General features: G+C 38.5%; 1 protein-coding gene across 6 annotated transcripts in view; it reads right to left on the bottom strand.

Annotated features, from left to right (window-relative positions):
- The window catches only part of SORCS2 (sortilin related VPS10 domain containing receptor 2), a 561,511-nt gene that overhangs the window by 11,281 nt on the left and 535,732 nt on the right, over positions 1 to 14,498 (bottom strand). For 2 of the 6 annotated variants that reach the window (XM_075752553.1, XM_075752554.1), the window contains exons 24-26: positions 11,869 to 11,968; positions 10,267 to 10,369; positions 2,036 to 2,139 (exon numbers count right to left, since the gene is read on the bottom strand). In XM_075752553.1, the coding sequence (XP_075608668.1) occupies positions 2,036 to 2,139; positions 10,267 to 10,369; positions 11,869 to 11,968 (307 nt within the window). Of the gene's footprint in view, positions 1 to 1,981; positions 2,140 to 10,266; positions 10,370 to 11,868; positions 11,969 to 14,498 lie in introns of all 6 variants that reach the window. The other 4 variants (XM_075752549.1, XM_075752551.1, XM_075752550.1 and 1 more) reach the window with 2 other exon arrangements.

Genomic DNA, 14,498 nt, shown 5'->3' with positions numbered 1-14,498 from the left:
GCTGCTACCGACATCTCCCAACAGGGAGGAAGAAAGCACACCAGAACTAGAAAGGGCCTCCATAGCATAGGAACCTTCTGCAAATAATGTTGTAAAACAGAATTTAACATAAAGCAGGGATTATAGCATGTTTCATACTCTAGCCAGATAAAATAGAGGAGTATCATTAACAGGAATATTTTCTTGGCAGTACTGAGTGATACCGGAGCTAGTGGAAAGTATTGCAAGTAACAAAACAGTACAGCGAGCAGAAGTATAGTTTAATGTCTTAAATAAAGTCTTGTGTCTGAAAGCTGTACAGTAGCTGACAAATATGAAAGATTATCATCCACAGAAATGAACTCTTTACGCTCCACTGGAAATGCTGCTGGTGTTGACAACCTGGCAGAAGCACAAATCACCTTAAGATCTGCATTTCCTAACTGTCTTAACTTTCACATCAAAACATCATGATCTTGCACTATTTAACCCTAATAATGCTCTGCCCAGATAGAAGGAATTTTTTTCTTTGAGTAAAGAGTGCAGGGCGAGTAGAGATTATTTCTGAATGCATTACAAATCGGGGTAGCATTTCTTCATTCCAGCATCCCAAGGTGCCTTATATAAATAGGCCATAAGGGATTTTCTACCATTAAAAGAAGTTATGCTTTTGTACAGTACTAGAGGTGTTCGAATGTTCCATTTTAATAGGCATGTCTGCAAGGACTTTGTTAGCGTTCAGCCTTCTCCTCTAAAGACCCTGGAGATGAGTTGATCAAACAATTTTAACAGAGACTTTGTTTTTCCAGGGTTGTTTTTGGAACTAACTCTGGTAGAGTCAGGAGTTCAATCAAGGTCGTCTTGCAAAATCTGAATGAAAACACAGTGCTACTCATACACAAAGGTTGTCAAAGAAAAGGCAGAAATGCACAAAGCAAAGCAGGAGGCTGGATTCTTCCCTTGTGCTCAAAGCTAACACCTCCAAGAACCTAGAAGTGGCACACAGTTCAGCAAATGAAAATAAAGACATCGACAACAAACGATAAAGTTGAAACCCAAGATAAAGAAATGTCTCCTCTGCCAAAATTCTGTCCTTCCCCAGGCTGCCTCTGGTGCAGCTAAAACACATCTTCTTCCGTGGGTTCATGAAGACATTACAGTTGCCTGTTACACCATGACTCTATTGCTACAAATCCCAAAGGCTTTGTGTTATCTGATTTATTTTCACAAAACGTGTAGAAGTGGAACTGGAGAGCTTTTTCCATTGTCCTACGCTTTTCAGACTGTGACCTGAGAGCAGTCTGAACACAATGGTAAATTTTAAAAGAAATGAACTTTATAGATCAGCACTCCATGTTACATTAAAAATAACCACAGGGTGCCAAGTTATACACTTCCACCTCACACTGAAATGATTTGCACTGAGAGATATTCACAGAAAGCTTCCCTCATGGGTTCCTTATGACGACCCCTCGAATACTAGAAAGTTACCAGCTAAATTAGGGAAGACTTCTGATACTTTTTGTACAGGAATAAATTCAATGTTTCTAATCACAAAAACTTTAAATGCCACCAGAATATGATGGCAAATATAGCAATGGATCTAGATACAATCCATCTGAAATCATGGAAACATTGACTCTACAAATCCTTCCGGCCTAAAGTCCATTTTCCACTAATTCTGGGGATTATTGAGTTAATTCAATTGCTACCTATTATATCCTGTTCTACCAAATATAATTTCTCTCTAAAATTGTCCAAGTAAGTCTCCTGACTTGGAACTGTGCTATCTCTGTACCCATGCTCTGCATAGCATGTCATCCATACATTAGCCTGTATCACAAGCACGCCAAAAGAAGATAACTGAGATAATCCTTCGTTAGTGGTGTACTATTTGCTTCTTCCTGAGACTGAGCAGAAAATGAAAAAAAGCTAAAATGAAAACAAACATCAATTAAAAATCAATTACTTATGAAAATGTATAAACTAAAAATGAAGTTACCTCTTGCGTTACCTAGTGTTTGGGAGTCCAGATCATCATCAATAAACTCCTCACCCTGGATGATGTTCTGGGTGTCCTCACTATGATTAACCGGGCTTGTCATCTCCTGCTCTTTTTCGTTGTGCATCTGGGCATAGACATTTCTGCCTGGCAGTTTCCTAAATCAGATGAGGAGAAAAAGTCTTGATGGAGTTCCTTCCTGTCATGCACACACTAGCATCAGAGGAGAGTTACAGCAAAGTTAAGTTGTTCTGGAATCACAAAAGAGCACCAATCCCACCCTTCCTTAATTTTGTGTTCACAATCTAAACTTATCAACTCCTTATTTGCAGTCACAGTTTTATGTAACCGCCTTATCACGATGTTCACAGCAATGTAATAATTAAGCATCAATTTCTAAGATTGACAGACAATGAATAATACTGGAAAAAAATTACTAAAACCACAGAAAAACTATTTTAAGAACTCAAGCAATAAAAAGGCCCAACAAGCATTCATTCCTGGTTCCAGGTGTCTTCACAAACTTTAAGCTGGGTCACAATCATCATCGCATCTCCCTGGTGAGGTGGCTGACAGCATCGAATGGCACTCTCATAGTCCATCAGGGTTGAGGAGAAAGAAGAAGGAGAAATCCAGGAGACAGGGAATGGAAAGGGAGCAGAGAGTGAAGAACCAGGAGGCAGGACATAAACAGGCATCGATAAGGGCAAATAAGATGACAGGGGAGGTAGGTGAAGTTAAGCAGGCAGCACTGAAGGAGACGGAGTGCAAAGCTTGGCCCAGGACTACTGGGAACTGCTGAATTAGACAAAACTCTCTATAGCAGACAGTATTTAATTCATTCATTCTGATCTGAATCTAGAAAAACAAAGCAGCATGATATTAAATGGCTCTATCAGCTCTAATGAACAATTAGCACCATGGCTGAGACTGGGAGGCTTAAGACTTAGTATAGATAAAGAGTTCTTAACTAGATTAACTTACATTAGACTTTGTAAAATCAAAGGCAATAATCAGGGACTTCTAACTTTGCAACAGAATTTATGGTTTAAACAATTCTCGAGAGCCATATCCTTTGCTGTAGCTGCATTCGCCTGCAATCTGCCTGGCACATAAGGACATCCTGTATACCTATATATGTACACACGCACACCTGTATAGATATGTGTATACATACACACACAAAACTATATATATATACAGAAATCAGGTACTTCATCCCATTATTTATAAGCAGCACAAAGAAAGAAATCTGATTGCGCTTGTTCTTTTCTGTATCTCGGTGGGCATGGAGTAAATAAAGCACGGGCCTAACCAAATGCAAAGGACAAGGACGGCAAGAAGGTCTGATAGCACAACGCTCTGCTGTTACGACCACTTCAACAGGCCTGAGGGCCTCGCCAACACAGACACTCACATAAAGCCAAGCCCTGCTTCACTCTCCTCCCATTCACTGGATGAAAGAAGCCACGTTGAAAAGGGGAAGGACACTCCTCATTACCAAAACAAATACATTAGGTAATTATTTTTGATTTTTTTTCTCCAGGGCCAGTAACTCCAGACTGTTTTTAATGTGTCTGCTAATGAAACTGGTCATGTGGAAAACAATATCCCTCTCAATCAGACCTGCATCAAACCTGTCAAATTGCTCACTTTCAGTCCACTGCCAAATGCCTAAGGGAAACAAATCCCAGAAGGATGTCTTTGCAGCACATCTGCACAATTAGCACATATGTTTCTACAATAATTAGGGGACTTTCTCAAATCTATTTCTGACAGATTGTAGAAGCATCAATGGCATTATCAAAATATTTTTGACATAATAAAAATGTTATCCATCTCAAACCCACGTGGCAGATCAGACCTTTGCGGTTAAGTAAAGGGAACAGAGCTGCTAGTCTAACTGTTGTCTGCCCAGGCTGAAGGACCTGTCTGAAACCAGGTTAACAAGGTGTGTCCTTTGGCGTAAATCCTGAGGCTTCAACATACGTCTCTGGTAAGACTTACTAGTTAGAGATCACCACAATCACAGCACACGCTATTAAACATATTAAGGAGTTCCTGAATGAAGAAACTTCACAAGTTCACAAATAACCATTAAACGTATTGTTGCGAAGAGCAATTCTTTATGGGTTATGGATAAAAGGAGAAAAGGTGCAAACTGTTATTTCTCACTCACCTAAACCTCATGAGCCCAGTCCTGCTAAGCACAAATCCTTTGCGGACAGTATAAACTTGAGGTACTGAGTGACTCTTCTGTACTTTCCTTTGCTCCTCCACTTACAGGGGAAAGCATCTTAGATTGTAACATGGAGTATGACGGGAGGAAGGAGATTACAGGTCTTGTGAAGGCATATGCTGTAGGCATTGACGTTTTATACATTATAGAGGTCTCTACATGTTTCATATTGGTTCAGTTTTAAAAGGAAGAGGCTCAACCAGACTGAAGAAAATGATAGTCCAAGCCTCTTCAAGAAATATTTTTAACACATGTGCCAGATGTTCTGTTTATAAGGGACAACCACACTGTGGGATGAAACAGGATGTGGATACTGAATCCTTGCTAAAGATGGGCCTGATTCTGGCAATTTTCCAGTCGCTCCTCACTGCTCTAACATGTAGGAAGGAAGCTGCTATCCCTAATTATACAGCGAAAAACCCTGGTGTACCCTGATGTGCTTTGCTCTTCTTAAGGAAGCAATTTCTGTTGAGTCCAATGTAACTGTTTGAAGTAGGCAGAGCTAAAATGCTTGGGTCTACATAAAAGACTACTGTGAAAACATGACAAGACATGAAATTCGACCCAAGAGATTTATATCAGCAATATGAAAATTGAAAGCACATTTTTAAGAACAGAGAAAAAGATTATACAATAGTTTCTTTTGGAGGTTTACTCTTCAGCTGCAAAATGCATGTGCTTCACGTCCATCACTGGAGACAATTACCTCTGCTGAGCAGCACACCATGGTTTACATTTTTAGTTTCTTTTGTTTTCTCTGTAGCATTTTATTTCAATCATGAAGAAGAAATATTCATGCCTGCTTTGAGGACCATATAAACTGGAGACATAATTCTGCACAGAACTTCTAACGAACAGCACAGCACATGGCTTTCACCAAGCTTTCCAGGTCCCACACCTTTTAGAAGATATCCCAGAAGGCATTTTTTTCCTCTCTATATTCACAAATTCTAATCGGTTCATACCCAAAACTGTTTCCACTTAAAAACGTTCAGCAGTAAGGAACAGCAGGAGGGGGGTGAGATATTGATTCCCAGTCATTTAAACTCTAGTTTATTTGGCTTTCAATTTCTTCCTTGTGGAGCCAATATTCACTGGCCTTTATGCAACTTCATTCATTTTCCAGAGGCTTGATTAAGATTCTGTTTAGTATAAAAAACCCAGGAACATATTCACATGGCAAAAGATATGGAATAATGTAGCATTCTCTTGGAACTTAAATAAACCAAACAACAATAATAATACATTAAATAGAGTATTTTATTGTGGTGTTGGCTTTATTGTGTTTGGATTAATGTTCAGATGACTGACTTCTTTGTGCTTTAAGGCACTCCTGATTTACTTGCCTCTTTCATTCCAGAAATCTTTTCTACATGCTATTACTTTGATTTCTGAGGAAGTTTTTATGAAATATTATGGATCATTAAATTAGTGCCTGTTTTTTTATAACTAAATGGCATGGATTGGGACTAAACTTGCTCTCATGGAACATAAAAGTAGTATAAGCAAGGTGGGGAAAAAAGATAGCTTTTCTTCAGAGACTGAAAATGAGATAGTAAGTCAATGAGGCAGAAAGATAACACAGTTCTGCTCCAGATTGTGGAAATGACCCAGGAGGGGGTTCATTTACCAAAAGTGGCACTTGATAGTAGTGGGGAAAAAAGGAATATACACAAAATGGTATAAATTTGGCTGAAGTAGATTCACAGCTTTAAGTACAGTGGCAGTAGTTTGCATACAAATTAAAAGATGAAGAATTTCATACTCTTGTAGAGAATCAGGTGAAATACCTAAGCAGAAAAGCCAACTATTTGGTTTGGCTACTGTGTAATATCCTGTTGTTATACAGAAGTAAAAAAATAAGAAAAGGATTATTTCCAATCTTCCGCTAGTAACATGATGATTACATGGCAGCTTTGATGTGGCTAAAATCTAATTTTCCTTTCCTCCACTTTGCCTAGTGCAGACGGTGCTATTTGCCTTCTCTGTACTGTTGCCCGGGACCCCACACCATCGAAGCTCGCTCCGAAAGGATGAAGAAATCTTTTCTGCATGGCAAATTGAAACCCACAAAAAATATAAACATTATTTCAAAGGGAATGGAATAAGTGTGTTTTTACTGAACTGAATTTAGTAAATATGGTATGGTATAGAAAATACATACGCAGGTTCCAGCTGCGCATTAAAAATAGACCTGATTTCTCAAAAATATTTTCCAGCTGCTTCATATTGTTCTGGTCAAAAGAAGCAGCTGTAGTCCATTTTACCTGGATGCTTAAAGAACTGAAGCATGCTAGTGAGAATTGTAACATATTGTTTGCTTGAGGCATCAGATCAGTGATTTCCATACTCAGAAGCTAAGAGCAAAGAAAAGGCAAAGTATCCTTGGCTTGCCTGCCATCCATGTTCCTTGTCTGCATTGTCTCTTGTGCCACAGCCACAGTCAGATTTAACAGCTGGGATATTACCTCTTGCTCCCTTCTACCATCCTGAAAATTTCCCCCAAAACTATCTAACCCAATCTTTGTTCATTAGTGGGATACAACTAGAATTAGTTTTTAAAACTATCAGCATTTATTATTTCAAATTAACTTTTCATTTACTGGGTAAAATTAGCCCTAATCTGAATGGCTTACCTACCCTGTTCACAAAGTATTAAAACCCTGTGTGTCTCAAGACTTTTTTTTTTGTGGGGTTTTTGTTTGTTTGTTTGTTTTGTTTTTTCCTCTAAAGCAACTAACCACTCTCAGGATTGCCAGGAGTCGCTCCGCAGGCTCCAGGGACTCCAGCACCAATTTTTCAAGCACATGTTCCTGGTGAGAAGTGGCTGGATGCACACATAGGCCATTAGATACAGCATGTGTGCGTGTGTGAGATGAAATGATAAATGCTGCAATTTTACTGTGCATAGAACAGAGAGCACCAGCCTTCCTAGTCAGTGCTCAAGTATTTGGGATTAGGGCGTATCAGAACCCATGTAACCTACAGTCACCTAATCCTTAGCTAGACAGCCAGGACAGCTCTGATTATCCAGCAGATCCTACAATTTTAGTTTTGATTAGAGTAGTGGGAAATTATACGATTTTCATTTTTTATTTTTAATGGGCACTCCTTCAGGAGTGATGAGACTGTGTTGGTTTATACTATGCATATAACTAATCAAGCAAAATCCCACTACCTCTATAAGAATCTGCCTCTGTTTTCCCCTATCCCCCTACTTCATTAGATAAAATACTCTCTTTGTTTTCTACATAGGAGGCATCTGACACAGAATCTCATGCAGGATTGTTATTTTTAGATTACCACTCTCCCCCAAACTAATTTAGTGAGATTTACTTCTTGCAAGGGACACCAATTTTTAGCGCTGGGTATTGCAGTTTTCAAAAAATGAGAAATTAAACAGGAGCAGCAAGTTCCATCAAAGCTGTCCTGATTGCCTTGAAAGATTAATAAAAAAGAGTTATTAGATTAGTCCCTGATGTCTTGTCAACACTGCCTGTCATCTCGCAGTTCTGCCTGACAAAAATTAGTGTAAATTAAGACCAAAGTTCTTGTGACATGAACTTCAGAACTAATCTGGGCAGGGAGGGCAGCTGACCGCGCTTGGGACGAGGAGTCTCGGCACTCAGGAACCATAAGGCAGTTTGGGCAGGTTTCTCTGTTTTCTGTCAAAGCTGTACTATGGTCTACACAGAAGTCTGCTCTTTTCTCTTCACTGTGCATCACAAGCCCTGAACAGTTCTCTGCTCGCTGCAAATGGATGGAACGCTCTCACGTGTGAAGCTGTAACCTCCCTGCCAACCCAGTCACCAGCTTATCTGCAAGCCAGTCTTTCCATTGTGCATCTTTCCAGGTATCAAACTTAACCATAAGTAAAGAACTGTCCTTTGGGTGGTCTTCCATGTCCTCCTCAATTTTGTGAACCATACCTAAAAACTGTGGACAGTATTAACATTTCAACACCTCATACGTGTCTGCAATTCCGGTGTGGAAATAATTCATATTTATATTTGCAGGTGTTGTCTAAGTTACCATAGGGCCCAGTGTGTGTTATTCTGCTGAAATTATCTCCTGAAATTGAACAATTTTTGTTACCTACGGCATTCTTTCAGCAAATTAATTTTTAATATACAGGCATATAATATTGACAAGCTGCCTTCCTCCATTACAACCTGCAACCTTTGTATCTATAAAGGACACTCAGTTTCATATCCTCACTCCCTACGGACCAGTTTGTAAACTTACATACTCACTATATTGACTTTAAAGGGACTATACTCACAATGAAGTACTCCATGGGGATCCAGCAATTCACCATTCGTCTTTATAAACACAGGAAACCCCCCTTTTTTTAAGGGATTAAAGATTTGGGTGGGAGTGGAGTTCACAGGGGGCACAGAGGAAAAAAGTGATTTTTCAAACATAGCACCGGTTAGGTGCTCAAAATTCTTTGAAGATCAAATTGCAAATGAGAGATGCAACCAAAAAAAATTATCACCTTGGAAAAGCTTAGCAGGAATATTTAAAAATAATTCTGTCAAATTTCTCAGAAACAGGTATGATACGGACTAACATTGAATACTATTGCATGGTCATTCATCAATGCCAACAGCAGTTTTCAGGCTACTGAGAAACATTTGAATGTATCTCACAATTCTCTTCACTCACACCTAAATTAAACCCCCACAAAATTTAAATGCAAATGATTTCCACAAATTATATATATAAGTGTGAGAGACATTAAAGCTTGCAATTTGCAAATTGTACTATAGTTTCCTCCTTAATAAAAGCTCTATTTATAAAGCAATGGTTCATTGGGCATTTTAGAAAGAACTCAAACACTACAAACAGCAAATCCTTCATGTATTGCTACTGAAATAATATAATTACATCACATCAACCATTTTTATGCTTTTCCTTGCTGCAGGCACCTAAAATAGCAAAATGGATTTTTTTTATTCAGTTGTAGGCAGTCTGATACAGCATTCTCTGCTTTGTCCTTTAGAGCAATCAGCCACTATGAGCTCCACGAAACTTAGGTGCTGCAGTGAGAAAATGAAGTGATTCTTGGAAAAAAAGGGAGTTTCTCTATTGACTTAAAAAATCTTTATCTAAACAAACTCTTACTTAAATGTTATCTATGCTTATTGCTATCACAAACTCAGTGCCGCACCCATATCTGTAAAGTTATTTTTATTTCAAATAAAAACCAATCTTTAAAAAATGAGACAAATCAATAGGAATCCTCACTAAGGACATCAGGATCTGATGACGATGAGGGCTTGTTTCCAGCATGCTAAACCCAATAGCTTCTAAATGCCCCAGAGATAAAGAAATACCAAAAGCATAGCCAATGATAACACAGACTCATGAACAAGAACAGAATTCTTTAAATTGCACAGCACCCTAGTAGCTCTGATTAAAATCAATTGCAGGCTAAAGATATATTGGATTGTCAAAGGCTGCCGTGGCATCCCTTGTCAATTTTGAGAATACGTCTCGCATAAGGGCCACTTCCAGAACTATTTCTCCCCTCAACACACTCTAGTGTCAAATTAACGCTAATCTATTTCCATCAGTCATTCTACATGGCATAGCCCCAGCAATTAAAATGTAATGTGTGCAAAGAGAAACTCCAGAGCACTGCGTGTCTTGATAAAACTACTTTTTTAAGCAAATCAGCATTGCAGATGCACTCCTTGTCCCGATAGCTTTAGTTTATTCATAATTGCTAGGAGTAATGAGGTAGGAATTAATCAGGAATAATATTTTAGCTCAGCTCTGCTTCTTGATTATATTATTTAGACAAGCTGAACTAACTCTCCTAGTTCCTATATTGCTGCTATTTATCTTGGAACACAGCAAGTGAAAGCAAGCATCAGTGCAGTACCTTGATGTCTGAAAAGTGCAGAAAACCACAATTTTCAAAGCAGTGGACTTTTTGCAATTCTTCAAGAAATCTTTTCAAATAACAAACTCTGTTTTGCTGATCCGTGGATAAGTCTAATTCTTAAAACATGTATGTTGTTGATCAAGGTTTACTTGCCTTTTGAACTTGTAGAGTATGAAAGCCCCAACTGCGACTAGACAGATGACAAAGAGAACCACAATAGCCCAGTAGCCACTGCCTCCTCCAATCCTCTGAGAGTCTGAAATACAAAATAAAAGAACAGCTTAGCACGTCCTCTGTCAGATCAGTCACATTCTTGGGTTTTCTTTTCTAGTTAATTGTTATTTGTGTAACTTCTTCTCTTTACTCCATCTGTAGCCTCTTCAAAAAGGCAACAACACAAAATTAAATGGTGACTTGTGACTGAAAGACAGAAGACCAGGAAAAAAAAACCAAACAAACAAACAAAAAAAAAACCCAAAAACCCAAACCCCTGAAAATTTAATTATTTGCGTATTCAGTGTTTTTGTTTTCTGGGAATCCAAATTTATCATAGGAAATGATCACGCCTACATACAGGCGTTGCAAAAGCAGGGCTGTATTAATTTCACAGGTGGAGAAGCTAAGGCTCTGAACAACAAATGAACTCATCAAGGTCGTACGTTGGTAAAGGCTGGAAAGAACACGGGCTTCTTTCAGTCCCAGCCTTTTGTGCTGGCTAATGACTGTTAGCCCTTTAAACCAGCTGAGGTACCACAGCGAGACTATAGCACGATCCTACATTAGAGACTAGATAAAAGAACTTTGTCTTCTACAGAGAGCTGACAGATAAAATATCACACCAGTATTTACATAAATTGATTGTGGCCAGCTAAGCTGTTCTCTCAGAACACACTGAAATAAGAAAGAAGGAAGTGTGTATCATTATGGGATATGATACACAAACAAAAATTACAGGACATTCTAATACGAGGTTCAAGTCAAAGCTGAATTTTCTAGTTAAAACATCATTTTAATGTATCTCTGTTCGAAATACACACACACGTACACACACATACGCTCTTCAACCAGTTTCCAAGTACACAGTGAATCCAGAGCTGCAGGAAATGCATCCAAAAAAACCCGTTTCCACTTGTTTTAAATAGAGAAAAAGCATATCATTTCTCTCAGGACAGGATTAGCAATGTAGAGACCCTACAGCAAGCTTCACATCCGTTGATGTGAAGATCAGAGATACAAGACAGAGATGCAAGGCTATGTCCCAGACCCCGGGACTTATAGCTACAGGGTTAATGGCTGAAGTAAAGCTGTGCCGGTTTCCCGGCAGCCAGCGCAGCCAAAGTGCTTCACCAGGTGGGTGTTTTGAAGCCTGGCTGGCTCGTCCTTCAGGGTGCTGTTTTGTACAGTACAGGTATTTAGTTGACGTCATGGTTACACAGAAAAAAGCAAGAAGCTTCTGAAACAAATGATGAGGTATGACAAAATGGAAATGTGTAAGAAATATTTGTTGGTGATTGTTGATAAATACCAGATGAAAATATATCCATATATACGTGTGTGCATGTATGTGTATATATTTACATACATATATATGTACACACACATAAATATGTAAAAAGTACCAAGTAAGTATATATATACATGGGTATATGTACATACATATATTGATGTTACATATTGAGATTTTCTCCTTAACTTATCAGAACTCAGACAGGCATCCAAAGGCTGGTCTGTTGGGAGTTTTGTTTATATATTTACCTGAATCGGAGTCAGCTAAAGTCACTAGGACCCAGTATCCTCCCCTCAGAAAGAAACTGATGTTGTGTGCATTCAAGGCCTGCTTTATAGCCGCTATTCTCTGAAAATACAACGAAGAGAATATCAGATGTCTCGCACTCCATTCCACTTTAAGAGACTCAATGCTCTAAAAAGGAAAACCTCTGGTTCATTAAATGGTGGGAAACTCAGAAAGCATTTATCAACCATGAGCTGAAATCTTAAAGAAATTCCATATTTAAAAATCATGCAAAAATCCACAAGCCATAAAAGCTGAAAATGTCCAATCTTTGCAGACAAATCTTTCTTTCTGCTTACCTAAGCCTTTATGTTTACCCAGTATGTGACAGACAGCATGTAATTTGCATGCACTATTGGGTTTACCATGGTCATAACTCACATGATGCATAATCCATATTAAAAAGTCTCCGTTCTTCTAATGTATCAGAAGAAAACCTGTGATGTCACTTTAGATTTCTTGGTATGAAAAGTAACTGCTATTTGATAATGAACTGCACGCCATAATTTACCTCATCTCCTTACCTATAACGGGATGGATTCCATTTATACCTAATTTTTAACAATACTCTTTAGAAATATATACATCCATCCATGTGGAAAAAATCAGGATTCCTCCTATTTTTCTCCAGTGGATAGAGCACAGTAAAATATGGTCTCTCACATTTTTATGGAGCCAATCCATTAAATATACCATCATATCCTAACCCCAGATGACAAATTGTCTGAATTTTCCCTTTTACTTGCTGGTGTCGTCAACATGGGTAATTTTCTAAAAGATCAAAGCTAGTTTTATACTCTATGCTTTATAATTTAGGATATGACTTCCCACAGGATGCCAAATTAGAAATATGCTTTATATCCATGAAACCTTCACGAGTAACTCCTTTTATGATATTATCAATTATGGTGCTCATCTCTGACAAGCCTTTGCAGTATAATAGATAGAAATCCCTGTAGTCTCTCTCGTTATGGACAGAGACTACACAAAAGTTCAAATATCCTCACTCATATTGAGGAATACCTAACTTCTGAAGCCATTCCACTGACTTTATCACATTTTTTGTGAGGAAATGACTCAACATTAGGGTGATCTGAGCGTGGCCTCAGTTATTTTACAAGACAATTACTCCAGATAGCTCCTAAGTATTTATCTTTTTGCCTAAAGTCTGAAAAGAGAACAGATATGACAACTATATTGATTAGCAGCCTTTAAAACGATGCTGGCACCACTGAAATAGTTACTTGGTCTCACTCCAGGTTCATTCACATGTTCATGGTATACAATGCAAGAGGGACCAGTACTTAAGGCTAATCTGACTTTCAGCCAGTAAATGAAATTACTGAGCCCCATAACTTTGGATGCATCATATTTTCCTGGCAGGTGTTTGAGGAATCCAACATTTACTCTGGTTTTTGCTTAAGTGACTAACACTTGTTCGTTATTTCTCTCCCCGCCCCTGGGTTCACACCCAAGGCTATGTGAACTACACTTCCACAGGGCAAAAATTTGAATCTCATGTGAATCTAGATAAAGGTTCTGGCTTATTTATTTCACTGTTAGGCTGATGGTTGCTTCAGTACCCATGGGTAATTTTTTTGCTCCGAGGTATTTATTGAGCACAACTTTTTTTTTTAAAAAAAGGAATCCAGTGTTTGGAGCTCCTTTCTAGACTCTAAGTTAAGGTTCTTATACTAGCATCTGAATTTTCTATCTTCTTTTTCTACATCCGTTCCAATGATAATATTTGAACATGTGAACACAATGGCTCCTGCACCATGGTATAAGAATGCAAAAATACCAACACTATTCACACTCTTACCAACTTACTTACACCTCTGGGGGTCTGACTTGCCCTTTTTGCCAAAGCAACTCACTGGGATTGTCATGTAGTAGTTTAGATAAACCCCCAAATCTTCCTCAGTGCCACTGCTTTCCAGGCTATAGTTTAAATGCACTTTAATTGACTTTTTCACCTGGACTCGTCCCACCTGACATTGGACGTGTAATAGATGTGCATATATTAAGTGACTGAGTTTTCCTCTGGAGTCAACGATTAGAATGAAATACTTTTGAAATTGCTGTGTGCTTAAAACCAGGCTAAGTCACACTCAGCTTTTATTTCTACATGCATAAATTTGAAAGAAAAAGGGCTTTTGTCAGAATGAAACCAACGATTTTTTATCATTGGATAGCACAGGTTGCTGTAATTGCTCCTGTCTCCCTTTGCTCCTTCACCAACCAAAGGCAGGTTGTACCATATTTGATATTTCCACACATGAAATCCTCAACCACCACTGGTCTGACCCGGTCCATCTTAACAACGGCAGAAATGTTCATCTATTCTCCATATTATACAATTACTTCCACCTTTCTGTGCTCCTCTAATTTCAGTAAACCTTTGCAAGGCCTTACCAGAGGACTACTTATTACAGAAACTGTGCCCTGCTAAACTACTGTCATCTCCCCATCACCCCCTGAGCAGAAGTTTTCCCAAAACATTTGCAACTTATGATTGTTCTTCTTTATGCTTTGGACTAACTCACAGGATATTTCATATGCAAACATGAAAAAAAACCAAACTTGAGACAGC

Source organism: Balearica regulorum, chromosome 4, assembly GCF_011004875.1.
Source record: "Balearica regulorum gibbericeps isolate bBalReg1 chromosome 4, bBalReg1.pri, whole genome shotgun sequence".
Lineage (NCBI taxonomy): Eukaryota > Metazoa > Chordata > Aves > Gruiformes > Gruidae > Balearica > Balearica regulorum.
The sequence above is the reverse complement of the archived record's forward strand: the minus strand, read 5'-3'. Positions and strand labels throughout refer to the sequence as shown.